The sequence below is a fragment of the Tachypleus tridentatus genome, chromosome 10 (genome assembly GCF_004210375.1).
Source record: "Tachypleus tridentatus isolate NWPU-2018 chromosome 10, ASM421037v1, whole genome shotgun sequence".
NCBI lineage: Eukaryota > Metazoa > Arthropoda > Merostomata > Xiphosura > Limulidae > Tachypleus > Tachypleus tridentatus.
The window spans coordinates 60,314,791-60,334,643 of NC_134834.1; the positions used below are offsets into that span (position 1 = coordinate 60,314,791).

At 29.9% G+C, this 19,853-nt stretch overlaps 2 protein-coding genes across 8 annotated transcripts in view; one reads left to right on the forward strand and one right to left on the reverse strand.

Moving 5' to 3' along the window:
* mRpL1 (mitochondrial ribosomal protein L1) overlaps positions 1-17,363 on the forward strand; it is a 56,701-nt gene extending 39,338 nt beyond the window's left edge. For 2 of the 6 annotated variants that reach the window (XR_013015841.1, XR_013015842.1), the window contains exons 11-12: positions 10,841-10,961; positions 17,053-17,363. Coding sequence is in view for 1 of the 6 variants with exons in the window: in XM_076461636.1 (XP_076317751.1) it covers positions 17,053-17,075 (23 nt within the window). In the remaining 5 variants the exon portion in view is untranslated. Of the gene's footprint in view, positions 1-10,840; positions 12,632-17,052 lie in introns of those variants that run through there. The other 4 variants (XM_076461632.1, XM_076461636.1, XM_076461629.1 and 1 more) reach the window with 2 other exon arrangements.
* LOC143229382 (glutamate dehydrogenase, mitochondrial-like) overlaps positions 1-19,853 on the reverse strand; it is a 33,459-nt gene that overhangs the window by 4,618 nt on the left and 8,988 nt on the right. For both annotated transcript variants that reach the window (XM_076461625.1, XM_076461626.1), the window contains exons 4-8: positions 16,430-16,518; positions 14,085-14,183; positions 6,614-6,751; positions 6,168-6,308; positions 2,013-2,217 (exon numbers count right to left, since the gene is read on the reverse strand). In XM_076461625.1, the coding sequence (XP_076317740.1) occupies positions 2,013-2,217; positions 6,168-6,308; positions 6,614-6,751; positions 14,085-14,183; positions 16,430-16,518 (672 nt within the window). The remainder of the gene's footprint in view (positions 1-2,012; positions 2,218-6,167; positions 6,309-6,613; positions 6,752-14,084; positions 14,184-16,429; positions 16,519-19,853) is intronic.

The following is a 19,853-nucleotide window of genomic DNA, read 5'->3' on the forward strand; positions in this document are numbered from 1 at the left end:
TTGATTTTATTATATATGTAGACTGGACAGCTTACCTAGAGGTTGTACATTTTTTATTTGTTTTCAGAATTAGATCATATTATTCTTGCAACATTGTTCTTTTGTTGGTGAGTACTTTTAAATTATCTGGTAAAAATATTTCAAAGTCAGTCCAGTTCTCATAAATAACAAGACAGATTATGCCTCCCTTCATTTTATGCTCTTGAAGACTGTTATATCTTTTAATTCATGTTTACAAGCGACATTAACTGCACTATACTGATGTAATAATTCAACATGCACAAAAACTAACACAGGTCCAAATACTTGAGACTAGTGGCTAGAAACTCACTAACTTCTTTCCACTACCACTGCTTCACTTTGAAAGCTAAGTTATTGAATGGCTCACCAAATAATTATATCTAATACCTGTTCTAGATATTTTGCCTAGTTTCATTAACTTACTTAAAATAATTCCCTCTATCTAACATTAAATAACCTAAAATATACTGCTAATAACATTACTTTCAATATTTCAGGAATATCAGTCTACTATATATGTAGAATGGTTAACTTACCCATAGATGTTATGTCTACATCACACATGCTGTATACATTAATTTTAGCTTTGTAATATTCCATAAGAAGTTACTGCAATTAATAATAATTTTGTCATCATAGTGAGAATAAATAGTTAGGCTAGTAAAATGTCAGTTTGAGCTAGCATGTTTCTTGTACTTACTAGCCTAGGAGGCTACTACATGAAAAACTTTTTGCACCAAACTATAAGTGCAACACAATGCTATGAACTGTAGGTGGATTCCAATTTAAAAAAAAAAAAAAAAAGCTAATGATGTTTTTGCAATATTTTCACAATGCATTAAATTAACCATTTATTGAGCTAAGGAAAAGGTTACATTGTGTACACAATTGACAGTTTATTTCTCTATACAAGTTTTACGGCTTCAACAATGTGCTTCCTCTATTTTTTGAGCAAACACTCAGAAGAAACAAATGTCTGCATAAACTCAGCCAAGCTTACAGTTTTATTTAGATTTACTATAAATCAAACAACAACAACACACTTGATAACAAAGAGATCAATATATTGAGGCAGCAAAATATAATTAATAGATTATAAGGGATAAAACTTTTTTTCATGATAAATAACAAAATACCCTGAGAGAGAAAACATAAGTGGTTGCACTACACTCCAGGGAAAAAAAAATACTCTTTAAAAACAAACTTTATTTTGGTGGTATTACTAAAAACTGTTGTCCTCGAGTGACTAATTTGTATCAGAAAAAATACAAGATAGTATGTTTCATAGATCAGTTTACAAAATTTCAAGGTATGCAAAACATAAATGATAAATATAACTGAAAAGACAAAACAGCCTAAACCACAATTTCATTAAGGCAGATTGCTAAGATATGGTATATAGATCAGGGATTCTGAACGATGATACACATATCACTAGTGACACACAAAGCTAATGTGAGTGATATGCAAAAAAGTTAAAGTAAAAATTATAAAATTTGTAATAAGCCCAATCTAAACTTTCTGTGTGCACATACACACTACTCTTCCCACTTCTAGACCTGCCTAAGGCCTAAATACACTTGCCAGTGTTTTCTTCCCTTCAAGGTGACAAAAATTGCATTACATATTCTTCATTTGTGCCAGAAAAATAATCACATCCTTCCCATTAATGGGAAAGTGTAAAGAAATATTTTTTTGCCACTACATTTTACAATTTTCTTAAAATTAGGCTTGAGTTTGTACTCCATAAAATATAAACAAACAAAAAAAGGTACACATTACACAAACTAATCACATAAAAATATGCTTCTGCACCTGTAACTACACCATACAAACGAATTCTTATAAAAGTATGCTCTGCAGCTAAAGCTACACCATACAACCTAATCCATATAAAAATATGTAAAAAACTTGTTTTTTAAGTGCAAACACTTTAAAAGATACTTCTGAATACCAGTTACAAAATTACTTGATAACTTCAAAAAACTCACCAAGAAGATGATAATTGGATTCTCGCTCATATTTGAAAAGTAAACGACCATAGCTCACATGATTTAGATTCTTCAACCACTCAAAATATGAAACTGTGACACCACCAGCATTAATATACAAGTCAGGAATGACAAGAATGTTGCGTTCTATCAATATCTTGTCAGCTGCAGGAGTCGTTGGCCCATTAGCAGCCTCAGCAATAATCTAGATTGTAAAAATATGAAATATAGGCTTCTTTTGTATGTGACACAAGTTACTACCTCTTGAAAAACTCAACAATATGCAAATTGTTAATAAGTTTAATTTCCATTATTTATTGTACTATGGCAAAATTAGAAGAAATCACAAATGCTTTAAATTTTGTATTTTAAAATAATACAAACATAGGACACATTACTATTTCCAGTGTTTATACACAGTTTATGCTTCCTATAATAATTAATGGAATTACAGAAATTCATTCTTTAGTTATGATTAGGTAAATAAAATATTAGTTCTTTCTACCATCTATGACACAATCTGCATAACAATGGGAGGAAAAACTTTAAAAAGACAAATATTCCCAGCTCTGACATTCGAACCCATGACTCTAAGATTACAAGCGAGTGTCTTAACCACCTGGCCAGGACAGGTAAATCTTTCGGTGCCTGTCCTGTGAAAGTGGGTTTTCTCGGGGTACTCCCATTTCTCCCCACATCCAAATCTCAGGCATTGGATCTTTAGATCCCAGCCAAGGTAACATTATTGCCCAGCCCTGAAACGGGTCGTATCTCGTTCACATTCATATTTACTTTGACATCTGCTTTTTGGGCTCTGGCCTCTCTGGTGCCGCCTTTGTCTTGCTCACCAGTATTATGACCAACCTCACTTCTTCACCTTAAAAACGTCAAAATAAAATAAATGCAAAAACCCCATGGAAATTTCAATAATTTTTCATGTGAGGGGATGAAAAGGAACCACAACGTTCCTGACCATCCCAGTTGGAGACAGCATTCTTCAGATTTCTCTCTCTCTAAACTAAACCCCTGTCACATTCTTTTGTGTCTTTGCTCTGACATTTCCACTGAGCATGCTGAAAGTGTAGTTTCTTTAGTATTTCCATCATTTTGAATTGTGGCAATGATATCAAACTGTTAAGATAACTGGAGTTTAATAGCAAGTCAACTGGCCAGGCCAGCTGAGATACAACAGACACAGTAGTAGCCAAGATGCAATTTCTATTATCAAATTACAAGAACAACTGTCATGGTGTGAACGAGATGAAGTTGGGGAAATGAAATTTTACACGAGCCACTTACATATCAGAATTAGAAAAGGGATTAATAAAATATTTGTCACCAATTATTTATTTACTTCTGATACAAGGAGGTAGTTACCTAGTGGTGCTTTCATCATAAACTCCAAAGCATTAAGGTAACTAATTGCATGCTTTCCCTCCTCTATAAGTTCTTCTGTGAAAATTTTGTAAACATTTTAAAAGGTTATAAGGAAAAAGGTCACCTTGAATTTGTAATTGTGTAGTTACATCATAAAAAATTAATGAAGAAAATAGAAACTTAAGATGACGTTACATTTCAGAATAGTCAGATGATTAACATTAATGAAAAGTTTGAACAGGTGATGTTACACACTACACCAAAATTCACTAAATTCAAACTCTCATGAAGAAGCAATTCACATTCTGTTGACAATAAACCTCTATTTTTAAAGCCTTGAACACATTAAAAATTGAGTTGTTCAAAAAGGGCAGTTGTATTCAAATTCTTTATCAATAGTAAACCTTAAACTTTATTGAATGATGAACAAAAATAGTCCAGAAATCTTCTGACATGCATAAGGTTGGAAAAATGACTAACAGGATGCCACTAGGTGTCTAGTCCATAAACAAGCCAAGAACAATGGCATAGGTGAAGAAAATCATCAGTTGCCCTGCTATAAAATGTATTTTAATCTTTAACAGTTCAGTATTATTGTCACAGTTAAGAATGAATAAACCTTTTGTAATATAATAAGTTTTCCTAAAACACAGATTAAAGTGATTTGATGACAACTTCAATGGTAGAAATTCTTTAACTACTTATACTGCAAAACAGTTTTTGTAATGTTAAAAGTATGTTTTTATCATTTTTATTTGTAATTACAGTATCAATTATTAAGCTAAAAAAAACTGTTAACCATACAATTACCTTCTAATCACAATGATTTGGTGAATTAAACTTACTCCATGACACTTAAATGAATGTCAGTTTCCACAATATAACTTTTAATATTTTGTATTATCACAACTCTTGTATGTACAAAACAATATCGAATTACATATATTACTAAAATATATCCTTAAATATATGGTGTTAGAGTGTTGACAACTCCAGATGTAAAGTGATTTTCATGTCAAGATTAAATATGCTTTTGTTCAAATTAAAATTGTCAATTTCATATTTGTAACCTCTAAAAAAATCCTAAATAACTATCAAATTTAAGTGAAACTTTATACTTTACCTATCCTAACTCTATATGCACATGAAATTGTAACAATCATAAAAAAATAAGAAATAAATATAAATTATCCTACAAACTATAACAGTAAACTAAAATTGTTCATCCTAAATAGCTTACAACTTTTAACAATGTACCCTTATTTATACTTACATTGTATTTCTTTATTGCCCTTTGACCCATGTCTAACTAATAATTCCACTACACAAATTACAACTCACTCAGCAAATTCATAGCTCAAGGTATAGTGTTATATTACATAACACATCAGCTGCTTGCAAAAATACCTCAATAATTTTTTCTTTTATCTTACTATGGTAACCTAATAAGTTTCTAATATTAAAATTTTAGTTACTTTTATAATAATAAATAATGTAAATGAAAAACATATTTTATGCTATCAACAACTGATGAAATTTACATCTACTTTTTTTTTTCCTAACAGTATCAATACACTAAGTATTTTAAAACTAAATAATGTACATAAGATCACAAAATAATAACATGCACAAAGCAAACTATGGTACAACTATCATAATGTGTTTGGTTTTCAACTATGCAATAGGAACCATTAAAAATTTAGCTTGTTCATTTGACTCTTTGGGATATCTATCATGTCCATTGATTTCCAAATTTTATTGTGGTAAATTAGAGAAGAGGGAAGACCTAGAGAAAATGACATTTTTCACACAAGCTATTGTGGATTTTTTAAATATATTTTCTTAAAAGTATAACAACTTAAAACTTATATAACATTAAATTTTGATTTATTAACCATGTTTTGATGCTAAGTTTATTTTTATGCAATGATAATGAATTTCAAATGTAACTTTTAAAAAATACTGATGTCCACTTTGACCCACCTAGCAAATGATGTAACACAGCATCTTAAACAAACTAGAGAAAATATTTCTTTATAAAAACAAACCATTAAGAGCCATTACAATTTTCTGTACTTGATATTTTTAAACAGATAACTTTATTTTTACTTGTTCTAAATCACACAAAATAATTCAGCTTAAAAAAAGTCCTAATATTATCAATGAGAAACACTGGTTGGTTCTGATTTTTTGCTAAAGTAAAAAACATATTTTATGTTATCACAGTTAAAAGTTCATGTCCTTTAACACTGAAGTTAAGTTTTTGACAAATTTTATACAGTCTCCTTACAACAAGAGATTCATGTGACTAATATGAACACATTTCTCTATATCCTATTTATTCTCATATAAAAAACTTTTGTATGATACACAATTTTAATTTAATAAAATTGACTAGGACACACTTCACACAAAAAATATAATCAACTATCACACAAGACAATTTTAAACTTTTTTATTGTTTGGTAATTAAAAACTGACTCCAATTATTTATTTAATTTTAATACAAGGAGGTAGTCACCTAGTGGTGATTTTATTATAAACTTCAAAGCATTATGGTAGTATTTATACACAAATGTACATTTACAATTGTTTTCAATATTACTGTATAATCTATTTGATATATGTTTTACAAAAAAACACTGGTTTGAAGCCAGTGTCTTTCAAGCAATAGTTTAAAATGCTCTATTAGCTTTTCTAGTTTCTGTCCTCCATCATATCTGGTTTGTTGACTAACAAACATTGCTAAAAAATGAAGATAATAACATTTCTACTCACTTTACATTGAAGCTTATGAGCATTGCTTTTTGTGATTGCTTTTTCAGTTGCTGCAGGTATAAGAATGTCACATGGTTCAAACAGCATATTTTCTCCTGAGTAAGGTTCAGCTCCTGGAAATCCTAATATTGTACCATTTCCCTAAAATAAAATGCAATAAATTACGTTTAGTTCATAATTCTAAGGTTTATAATTATGTAACAGAAAGACAACACTAACATCCTAAAAACTAATTCCTGAGCAATGATGTGTCAGGTAACATCCATAACCCTTCTTCATCCACCTGAAGAAAGGTCACAGAAGTTACCAAAAATGTAGATACTTACTAATCCAAAAACTTAGAGGATTCAATACTTCTGAAACTTTTGAAGTCCATTTTAACTTTCTTAAAATGCAAATACAGCCTAAATCATCTGCTCAAGAGTAAATTTCAAAATTTCTCATACCAGTTTCCAATCTTCCAATTCTCTAGGGTCAATTCCATTTTGATTGAAAATGCAGCCATCAACTTCCATTATTCCTATACAACGAGCCCCAACTCGATGTAAGTAACGCATGGTATGCAGACCCACATTGCCAAGGCCCTAGAAGAATTATAACAGTACTATGTCTATAGTGATGAACAACAACCTAGTCCTTTTACTTATTTTTCTTTCTAGCTTTTAATTTAGTAACAGTGAGAAAACAGTACCATTAATTTTGAAGAATACTTCAAAAATCATTGCAACTGTTACAATGTTATCTTTGAAAATGAAACAAACACTTAAGTATTCTGCCCTAATTTATTTCAAGATATTTTATTTTAAAGAGTTCTGAGAACATGAAATAACACTAGCAAGATCAAGGTAACTGCACTGTTAAAAGAAGCTACAGGAAAACCATTGTCTAACTTACTATAACACTCCCAGTGTTAAAAAAAACAAAAAGCATCCATAATCATCAGATTTCAATGTAGCTTGCTTCAAAATAAATTGTAAAGTTTTTTATAACACAACACATGTATGGAGAAGGGGCATGAAACTAAGAACACTAAGTAAAGATGTACACATTATTAAATAACACCAACAATGTACATTCTGCTGAAGTAATCATGTATTAAAAAAAAGAAATGTGCTAAACTGCTATTGATTTTTTTTTTACAGTTTATAATTTTTTTTTCTCGGAACACAGGGTAAGAATTTTAAAGATATTCAGAATCACCCTAACATCTTATTCAAATGTGCACAGGGTCAGTCCAATATTGGAGAGGAATGTTTACTAATTTTGAACTTCCCATATGTATCTATGACATTTGCATCACCTATAGTACCTCCAAAATGCACATTTAAAATTGAGTTCAATATTACTGTATAATTTATATGATATTTACTTTCCTCTACCACAAACTGTAACTAAATCAGTAATGTATAATAACATGAATAGTTGATAATTCTGACATCAAATACGTAATACCATGTTGAATAGCACTCTTGTAAAGGTCACGGAATTGTACACTTAAGCACATAAGGTTAATTTCTGAGAGTAGGAGCTTGCAGAATGATAAAAAATTTCCTAACGTTATTATTTCTTCCAAATACTAATAATGAGCTTATTTAAATGTGCATAGAAGAATGACATATGTAACAATTACTTGTTTCTTAACTTTTAACATAATGTATGTTTTTGTCAGTTATAACTTCACTGAAAACTTTCTAAATATTCTAATTAATTTTCATTCTCTTGTGTCAGATTTTTTTCTTACATACAAATCCTAGTTTAACTACCACAAAATCATTTATTGGTGAAAGTTTAATTTTATTCTCCTTTATTGAGAACCCTTGTTAGTACTCAAAGGTACTGATTGGCACTAAATTACTGATTTATGGGGGCAGCATGGCTCATAGATTCTTCCATTTGACTCCCAATCAAATAGTTATAAATTCAAAGCTGGCTCATGCCATGCTGTTGAGTCCTGGAACAAGACATTTTACCCCATTTATTCCAGCCTACCCAGTTGTATGATGGATAACTAGCTGAGGGTTAACTGCAATGAATTGACATCCTGTCCAGGGGAAAATGGATCACCATTCTTATCTTCTCGTTTCATTTAGAACTGAAGTAACAGCTTTGTACGCTTTTTTTTCTTTTGCTCTTTTTAATACTGATGGGTCAATTATTTATGGGTAAGGTTAGAAAAATATTCATAGTTGCTAACATGTTTTGAAACCCCCTATGTGTTACAAAAGAGTATTATGTTTGACCATAGCTCACTTATTCTTATCTTTGGGTTTTGGTTTTGTACGTGGAAATATATCTTAAGTCCATAAAACTCATAACTCATCTTTTAATTTTCTGGTTTTAAGCCAGTGGCTTTCAAGTAATGGTTTAGAATGCTTTACTATGTATTCTAGTTTCTGTACTACATCCAATTTGGTTCCTTATGTAGCATAGTCCATATTCTTGTTTCAAAATTTGTTGCACAACTCAAAACAATTTTCTTAGCCTAATCTTGCCTTTATTTTTTTAGATATTTCATACAATACTGTCACAAAATCCTGAACAATTTTGTCTTCCCAACAGTAGTCTATAATACTGATACTTAAAACTGTAGCATTTATAACAAATATATTCATACAACTTCCTATTTTACTCAGCATTTGATCAAGTTTAATACTGTGTATTAACCTACAACTTCTTTTACAGTTGCAACATCCTTCTTTAATGTCAAGCTGTGTTATTTCATTGCTTCACAATAAAAAAAAACAGTTTTAAAAAACAAACTAGTTTCATTAACAGTGTTTCCAAATGTTTAGAGCTGAAAAATTTAAAAAACAACAAGCACAACTTCAGAGAAAGTTGTACACTATGTATCACTTTATCAAAAGCAGTGATCACTGATCATGGTATTCATTAGGCACCCAATAAAAACAAACATTCCATACTCTGAAATAAATTAATATAAAGTGAGCAAATTCTGAGTACTACAGTTAGCTGTACAGGTAGATACTTTCAGAACTTTGTTGTTGTTTTTTTTATAGGAAAGTGTGGTTACAAACAAATTTTACATCATACTGTATCAACATTTCTGAACCTTTAACCCTTTCACAATGGGTGAAATACACACAAGTTCATATACATATATGCACAAGTATTTATAATATAACTTTTGATGCAGTATGTGTAACTTCTCAAAAATATTGTATATTTTTTTATAAAGAACAAAAAATCAGGTTTTTAATGAAGTATTTTTATAAACATTTTGCTCATAAAACAGAATCTACTTCTTTAGTAGTTCAAGTGCAAAGTGATTTTCATGTTATTAAAAAACTATTCTTTATCCACAAATTCTCAAATATTATTTGAGTAATCTCTAACACCTCCTAATTACATTTTAGATGTTTGTTTTCAGTAAGCCTTTATGTTTTGTCTGTTATTTTCTGTACCCTACCTATGCAGGATCTGCCAATTTGCCCTACCTTGTAACCACCATTACAAAATTAGGAGATAAATATAAATTATGCTTTTTCATTCCATAGATAATACAATAATACAAATGTTTAGTCTAAATAGCTTTAGTCTCATAACATATATATATAAATTCTTATTATATTTACCTTCCAATCATGTTTGGCTGATATTACACAACTGGCATTTACATAATGCATGTGCACTTATGTTAACATATCCAATGATATAAAACTGTCCTAAAGTCTTTACGTGTCTTGCTTGTGCTTCAGTAGACTAGTATTTTGTAATATACACTCATATTTCAATTATTATACATTATATGTGTATATAGATTATTAGTATTTAGAAATAAGTTATTAAATTTAGTTTGTCTAAAATACAGAACAGTAAATAAAGAAATAAAGCAAATAATTATCTCTTCTAGGTACGACACTTGTAGTCAGCTACTAATCTTTTTAAAATTTCACATGTGGAGGATATGGAACGAAATTTTTAAAACTGTTTTATATATATACAATTTCATATCAAAAATATTATAAATAACTATACTAGTACCACAGAATTCCACTATGACTTATCAAGCTTAGTAAGTGAGCTGTATTTAAATAAGGTCTAAAAAAATTAAATTTAGAGCAAACTAAAGACACAACTTACCTCCTTGAAATCTTGGTTCAAAAGAATGAAATGGCTTCTAACACATTAAAATGACTAAAAAAAATCACTAATGGTTATTCCCATGTCATATATTGAAGTAAGTGTACATAAGATACTGTTTCCAAAAATGGAAAGAGGTGAACGAGGCTACTGTGTTTGATTCAGTACACAAGACATATCTCAACAAAATGAAAAGACATGAGGTTATTTTATATCCCAGCTTGTTAATATCAGTAACATAAGTTCTTAATTCATATGAAACTACAAATTTAGTATTTTGACATCACAAACATCTAATTTAAGCCAGTTTTGCATTCAACATATCATGTGACTCACTAAAATGAATATTCAGGTTTTTTTTTTTTATATTTCTCTTAAATCAAGAAATTTTTATTATAATCCATAATTTGATACCAAACTTATTGACATAAGTACAACAAATTGTCATTAAATAAAACTTTGAATGCAAATCAACAAACTCGATGACAAGTGGCAATAGGGTTAAGGCAATCATTTAGATCTAAACATGTTCTTAAATTCAAAAGTTAATCCCTTCTAAATTTTTCTTACAGATTATATGAAAACAACTTACTTAACAGTTCCTGTCGTTCTTATAGCTCACACATTTTATATCTTCATTTATTACTACAAGCTCAGTCTGAAAATATAAAGTTTAGCTTCAAATCTTCACAGGTAAGAAATAAACATTTTATTCTCTTATAATTTCTACTCATTCCATAAGCTTCGTTAACTCAGGAAGTTTCTTAAAGCCAGTGAAAGGTTTCTATTTAAAGAAATATTCAAAATTCCTTAATTATCAGCTCCCAATTTTTTAAAGCCTTCTTAATTAAGAGTTCCATAACTATCTGCAATTAACTCTCTTGCCACAAGAATTCCTATAGCCAGTGTTCAAAGGGATATTGTCACATTTGTAGTCTTACATTAAAATATTTATTGATCTACTATTTTATGAATCTAAGCCAATCAGTCAGGTTATTACATTGAAGATAATAATTCAAATTTCATTATTATACTTTAGTTTTCTTAACTTAAAATTAAATATAAGAACATAATTCCTAAATATTGTTTTCTTGGTATCATGTAACATGTTGAATACAGTTTTGGTTCAAATTATATGTTTGTGATGTCTACATACAAACTCTATAGTTTTTACAGATTAGAAGCTCAAATTACCAATACTGACAATCTAAAATATACAATAAGAACCTCCACTGTCTTTTCTGTTTGCTGATAATTAATAAATCAAACAGTGGCATGACTCACCTCTTTCCATTTTTGGAAATGCTTGCTTACACCTACTTCTATCTATAACACATGAAAAACCTATCAAAAGATCAGAATGTCTCCCTGGTGGGTTTCTCAGTCTTAAAAAGGTGGGAAGTTCTCAAGAATATTTCTTTATCTTGGATCATTAAAGGAAGTGGTAAGTGAAAACATTGTCTAAAAATAATTTTTTTACTCAAATACAGTTTAGTTAATAAGCCAGGTAAATTACAGGAGAATTTTACTGATAAAGTAATTTATAAGATATTGTTATTTCAAAATACAAAACTTAAAAAAAAAATTTGTGTTACATCCTCCAAGTGCAAAATTTGACAAGGCTTAAATTATGGCAAACAAGTGAGTACAAAGTTTTAAGTAGAAAAAAAAAATAACCATTTTCTATATTCCTTTATTTACTGTTCTATGTTTGAAGAAACATAACTGAGAGTTAAGAACGTATATGCAAATGGTCATAATATATATATGCATATGGAATATGACTGAAATGGGATTGTATTTTACACGATGCTTGTTCACTATAACAAACTGAAGACCCGTCACTTTGTGATGGCCAGTTTTATACTACTGGATATGGTAATGATTACATGTGCATTACATGATTACAACTTCTGTCATGTTAATTAGATACAGCTGAAATATCAATGAAATATATATATGTTTAATGTTATGAGTATTAAGCTATTTAGACTAAACATTTGTGGTTTCTTGTTACAATCTGTTGTCATTCTAGAACGAAAAAAGCATAATAATTTATATTGATTTCTTATTTTTTTACATTGGTTACATTATATGGTTGGTCAAGTTGATCAACCCCTTACAAAAGTACAATAGTGAAAACAAGAGATAAAATATAAAGTTTTTTCTAAAAAACAAAGTTTGATAACGAACTGGAGATTATAAAAATTTCAAATGTGAAATTTGACATTATTCTCATGTGTAAAAGTATTTTTAATTTTAAAATCAAAATTACTTTGCACGTTGTATAGTTAACATTGAAAATGAAAAAAACGTCACAACCTAAAAATCTTAAAAGTTAATAAAAACTATGATATTTTGTGTATGAAAGCCTTGTAGTATTTAATGATAATCTACAAAATTTCCTAAAAATACACTTCCTGTATCAAATGTCATAGTTTGAAAACTATATCAAGCATAAAAAGTTACGACTAACCCTGGGATTGAACCCATAATAAGAGAGTTAAAGCATTAATTGAAAACTTCTATATTTAACTGTTTTAATTATCAGTATGACAACTTTTAGAATCAAGCTAGAACACTCCATCTTCTTTCTGAGAGCCACATTAAATTTCAAATTGTTTGCATAGTGCATAAAAATTTTCTCATTATTATATGAAAAAGAATCTGAAAACACAGAATTTTGTACACATTAGGTTTATTGGAGGACTGGCCAATAAGAATAAATTTTGAACACATTCTATTTTATTTCATAAACAATTTGAATATGTATATCAGAGATTTTCGTTTATTTGTTTGTTTTTGAATTTTGCACAAAGCTACATTAGGGCTATCTGTGCTAGCCATCCTTAAATTAGCAGTGTAAGACTAGAGAGAAGGCAGCTAGTCATCACCACCCAACGTCAACTCTTGGGCTTCTCTTTTACCAACACATGGTGGGATTGACAATCACATTATAACACCCCCACAGGTGAAAGGGTGAGCATGTTTGGTGCGACTAGGATTCGAACCCGTGACCTTCAGATTACGAATTGAATGCCTTAACCCACCTGGCCATGCCGGGCCACCTGAGACTTTAAAATATGTAAAGTTTATTATGCTAAGAACTGAATATTCAAAAATACAAGTAAAAGAACAGTTGTCTATTGATAATCTTCCATTGTTATCCTAAGCAAATAAAATAAACATGCATATTGTGGGCACTTTGAGTAAAGATACCTTGAACAATATACATTTACTGTTGAATGTTATGAATTAAAAACCTCAGTTTAGTATACCAACATATCAAAAAAAATATTCTAAATTTACAATGAAATTTTCCCCAAATATGAAAAAGAAAATATAAATTGTGGTTGAAACTTTTCCTTTAGTAGATTTGCTCATTTCACAGTTATTTCTCACATGATAAACAATTTGTAACCAGACATAATCCAACCAAGTTGGAATTAATTTTATCAAAATTATTTTTGCACTATTCACCAACAGCATACAATACATTAAGAGAAAGCTGCTGTACCCTGTTTATTCTGATAGGTGTGTTAAGATTTTTCTTTAGCATGCCACACCAGAAGCAGCTTACACAATAATTTGCCTATTAAATTACACGGTATAATTTCTTAACAATGTTAATTTACAGAGTAATCAATACATATAAATATCAAAGTTAATTTTCCTAAATGTATTTCAGTAAAGCAGCAGAGATTAGTTATGCTTGAAACATCAGAATGGCCATCACAATTTACATTAAATCTGACACAAACTGAAAAAGCTAATAACAGCACAGATAAAAAAAAAAAGTTAATCTGAAGTTCTTACTTGAACAATGAAGGTTTTCCCACCCCATCCAGGTGTAGTGCCAATCATGCTCATGTAACTGGCTTCATTAATGTAATTGTCTATTCCATGAAAGACCCCCTGTATACAGGTTTAGAAAAAACCTTTTTAGTATTTAGTTAACTATTATCTGAGAGATTATGAAAATGTACTTCATAATTCTACATAAAGTTTATCAACTGCCTAGTGAAGACTAACCCTAATAAAGCATTTACTCATAATGCAATTCATCTAGAAACTGAATCTGTAATAATAAGAGGAATGTATTTCCCGAACCAAAAAAAAAATTTGCATTTCTCTGTATATATTTTCATACTACTGAATGATAAACGTTAGCAACTAAATTGTCACATGTAGTAAAGAAATAGTGTTAAAGTTATTCATAAAGCATCAATAGTACATTATATAAACAACACTAACAAGAAATATTCACAAGACTTTAAAATACTGCTTTCGCAGCAAGTCCTCTAAATCACTAATAAGGGTCATTTATAAAAGATAAAGAAAATATATACAATGTTTGAAAAACTGATTTGATTTGTCTGCCAAACTGTTTGCAAACTACATGAATCAGCCAGCAATCAAAATTAATTTTGTTTTACACAAAATTGTTGAATATTATAGCTTTAACATAGACTGACACACAATTTCAAATTCATCAGGTTTAATAAATTATTTACTTATATAATTTAACATCACACCATTAGTTAATAAACAGGAGTAGATATTATTGTAGTATTAAGAAAAAGCCTGATGTCCTACAAATAAAAATGACAAACACACAAAATACAGGTCCTGGATGTATTATCCAGAACTAAAATGGGCTCAAACAACAAAGACAAATAAGCAAACACAAGTGAATAAATTAACAGTATCTTTTCTCATACTGACAGTGTAAGTGTTGACTTGCTGGACAACTTCTATTTCTGTTATAAGTATTCAAGTGGTTGTTGGGGCAGATTAGGATAACACAAAAACATTTCTGCATAGAACATAGCCCAACCAAAGAATAAGGAAATTCTACATTTTTAAGTCAAAGTCCTTGTGCAATATCCTGCAATCCTAAGATTACCTATGTCAAAGAAAATTCCTAATAAACATATTTATTAAGCAGAACCCCTAGCTCATATCAACTTGTACAAGTTGGTTCGAGAATGACCTCACTCCAAGAGGATGATACAACAATAGAGCCCAGTAAACAAATTTTGTAGGAAGTGTCACTGTATGTAACTTTCTTCTAAGGAGGATAATTATTACATGCTTATAATCTTTCCACATCTAGCTTATAAAAATATCAATAACTATATGCAGAATACCTGAATAAAGATGCATTCAACACTATAGAGTGAAATTAGCAATTATTTCAACTTCAACGGTAGTATGTTTGTAAATGCAACACTGTATAACCATGTCACAGGCCTAAAAAACTAAGCATATGTACAAACACATAACTATTCCTTCACTACTATTATAATGAAGTAATGGCAGCTGAGAGTCAGTAGTGTTATCAAACAGGTTACCTTTTTCTTTATTGGGAATAATAATAAAGTTGTGAGTACATTTTAAAAGTATCTCAGTTTGCTTCATTAATATGTAGTAAAGCTAGTGATTGAAATTCAAATTACATGTTACCATTAACACAAGCCATTCAAATGTATCACAAGGTCTGAAAAATGGTACAAATGATGATTGGTGATATTTTCAGCCTTAACCACAAAAACATACTAAACACTAAACAAGAGTTCTAATAATGCTTTTATCTTCAAACTATATGCTTTATGGAACTTAAAACATTAATTAAATGAATCTTAAAAGCATGAAATGTACTATTTAATTTTTACTTTCACTTTAAACCATTGAACTATTTTGTCTCTTCATCTCATTTTAGGTATATGTAAAATAAAGAAATGTATGGCTTGTAATATAACTCCATTTTCTACAAATGTGCTATAGACTTTAAGAATAACAGGTCCAGGAGTTACAAAAATGTAGGAAGTCCACAATTCAGATCAAAAAGAGGTACTTTAAAATAAATGAAACACTCAATACATTAAATCTGTAACTTTTAAAGAACAAATGAATATAAGGAAAAATATAACATCATATTATATTATGCAACAATATCGTAGCAAGTTAACTAGGGAATAAGTAAGTAGCAAAAAATACAGATGTTAAAATATAATATAACATTGTAAAAAAAAAAAAATATATATATATATATATAGAGAGAGAGAGAGACAGGAAAAACTTCCTTTTAGCTAAAAGTAAGTCTAACTTTTGATGTCCACTCTTAATAGATATTGTACTTAGAGCAAAATCTTACAAACCCTTCCAGTAGCTGATATTCTTCCATGAATACCTCCTTGGTTGATTGGCTTTCCAGTTACACATGCATGAGCATTCAAGTCAATGTGTCCTAAAACAAAAAAATATAAACAAAATGTTCTATAAAAAACACTATTGCAGAAAAGATAAAAAACACACACATGCACACATATATTTTAGAAAAATCAAATGTTCTGATTACTTGAATGAAAACACTTCCAGAGTAACATCTTTTATAACTCTGAGATCTGTTACTAGATTGATTTCCAAATAACCCACATCAAAATTTAAGACATTCAACAACCTCTAATTTGTTACCGAGGTAGTTCTCATGCTTAAAAAAGTGCATCTTTGTTAGATTATGTCTGTCATCAGTTGCTCAAGACATTACAAATGATCTACCTATGATTCCTTAAACCGTTCATTACTAGTCCACAATACCATAAGCTACAAAGAGGAAGGAGGGATTAAACTTTATTTTTCTGGTGTTTCTTGGCTGGAATTATTCTGATTTCCTCCACCAGGTAAGTTTTAGGATTCCTGAAAGGGTGTTGTAAAATGCAAAAATGTATTTAAATGTTGAACTTTTGACACTCTATCCAAGTAACCCAAAAATGTCTTTCAGAGACAGATGGCTCATTCAGCTGATAAAATTCCTCAGTCCACAACACAGCTGAAGAGGAGAATAAAGTGGCTGGATAAGTTCTATCAACACAATCTAACCAGATATACATGAAAAAGGAATAGTAGGTCTATTAACACTAAAGAATTGTGTCAATTAAAAACAAAGATACTTTTGAAGAAAGATCACCATAAAATGTTAAACACTCCTGACATATCCTAACATGACAATTATGTACCAGAAACAAAATGTCAGCCGTCTCTTTGTATTATACTCAACATAATGAACTATCAATAAAGATACAGAGCAATAAACAGTCTGGCACATAAATAGCTTAGAATATATGCTTGGACAAGTTGGTGGGGTCCAATTGGACCTCCCTTCAGCATTTATAGGGTTAATCAAACAATGTAACCCCAGTAAATCTGTAAGTACAATTTTAGTGCTTAAAACCATCTTTTTATTATTTTCCTTATTATTAGTTAAGAGCCTGTAGTGTTTCTGGTTGCCCTCTAAATAACATTCCTTTACAATATGTTCTTGTTCATTCTGAAAATGGATTAACATTTCATTTTAACAGTGAGTTATAACTAGTAATATAACATTTACTTGTCTTTTCTGAAATTGGTCTACAAACTTTATACTTAAGAGACACAGGAATATCAAATAATTAAAACTATGCAATTGTAATATATGTTAAATAATGCAATAGTTAAATATGTGTGCAAGATATCAAGCTTCAAATACCATGATGGTCTTAGTTAATTTACTAGTTTCATCAATTTATTATATTAGACAGTAAACTTTTTTTTACTGTAAAAATGTGGTACAAATATATTAAACCAAAGCTTCAATAACAAGCACAGAAAAGTTCAACATACATCACTCACTTTTAAACAAAAATACTTCACCTTACAAAAACATAATTATGAAATCAAGTACTTCTAACATATCAGTACTGTACTTATCACACAATTATCTGCTTCTCTAGTTATCCCTAGTAAAATCAGGCCAAAGTTTTATAAATAATTATTACATAATTTTAAATCAGGTTGTTTGTACCTCAAAAGTTTTTCACAAATAGGTTGTTTTTTTTGTTGTTGCAACCAGCTTCTGGTAAGTGTGGCAAGTCCTGATAAAGGACAGAGCTGTATCATTTCACTGGTTGAATTTCAAATTTCTGAGTTACTAAAGTAGAAAGTGAAGATGAATCTGATGACAGTGATGCTGAATATATAAATATTGGCAGTAACAGTGAAGCCAATGTGTTATATGAAGAAAAGAAAAGTTCAGATCCTATCAACTCAATTTACTTATTATTCACTAAGAGTTTGGACTAAAGAGAAGACATTACCGTTTCTTGTTCCATTTGCTCTATGATTTTCATACATAGATACTTCCACTATCAACTACACAGCTGATCCAGATAACAGGGTTTTGCAATATTTCAACCTTTTTTTTTTTTTATGATGAACTAGTTGATGCAATAAAAAAATGAAACAGATTTACAGGACAATGTCTGAAGCAAGTATCCTAGTCACACAATAATGAAAAAAACAAACAGCACCCTACAAACAGTAATTAAGTTTGTTTTCTTAGCCATTATAATTTTACAAAGTATTGGCCAAAGAAATACATAATTTCCACATCCCTTTCCTAACAAAGTCATACAAGAGATTTTGTAAAAACAGTACTAATACTTTTCAAAAAAGGAGAATATTGCCCATAATCCTATCCAAGCCCTAAAATGAATAAAATATGGCATGTTTACCAAAACCTAGATGATATATTTAGGAATCTGTATACATCTGAAAGAAACATCACTATACAAGAAAGTCTCTTGCTTCATAAAGCAATACTCGGTTGAATTCAACATATTCATTTGAAGACTGCAAGGTTTGGGATCAAAATTTATATGCTTTGTGAATCTAAAAGACATTCACTATGTACACTGGAAAAGGTACCATCATCACTATTAGATATGACACTTGCAAAACATTTACTGAAAAAGGAATAATGCCTCACCACGGATAAGTTTCATACATCACCACAACTGACTGACCTATTTGTATGACAGAAAAAGACATATGAGATAGTGAAACTTTCAATAAAACACACACACAAGGATATCTAATTGAAAAAATTGAAAGAAGGAGAAACTGCAACTTGGAGGAAAGAAAATATTACAACTGTTATGTGTTGGATGGACAAGAATGATGTGCTGCTGCTCTCAACCATAAATAATTCAAAAATGGTGAATATAGAAAAAGTAAAATCATGACAAAGGGAGGAGTGGACAGAGATTACCAGAATTTTGCAGATTACTCTTTTTCAAGGTAATAAGACAAAAAGAATTATATGAAAATATCCTCTCATCTTGTGATATGGCTCAATAGTATTCATATTTTCTCTGTTTGAAAACAGGAGGTTTTGACTTTGTAGTTCAGAAGGAAAGTGATTGAGAAGAGAATGGAGAAACATCACACACCTGCATCATTCCTAAAAACAGGACATCCAGGAATGACACTGCCTCCACTTCTCTCTCACAAACACTTCCCAGAGATTATACCACTACCAAAGAATAACACAAATCCAACACCACAATGTGCAATGTGTAGTTAATGATAAGAGAAACTGAAGAGAAAGTAGGCATTTGTATCTTAAGTGTGATGTACCACTGTGTCCTACCTTACTTCCAAATCTTCCACATTACAGCAAAAAAGATCAGCATGTTATAGACGCAATAGTTTTCTAACAAGTAATTTTAAATGTTTACAAAAACATACAGAAGTAGAATACTTTAC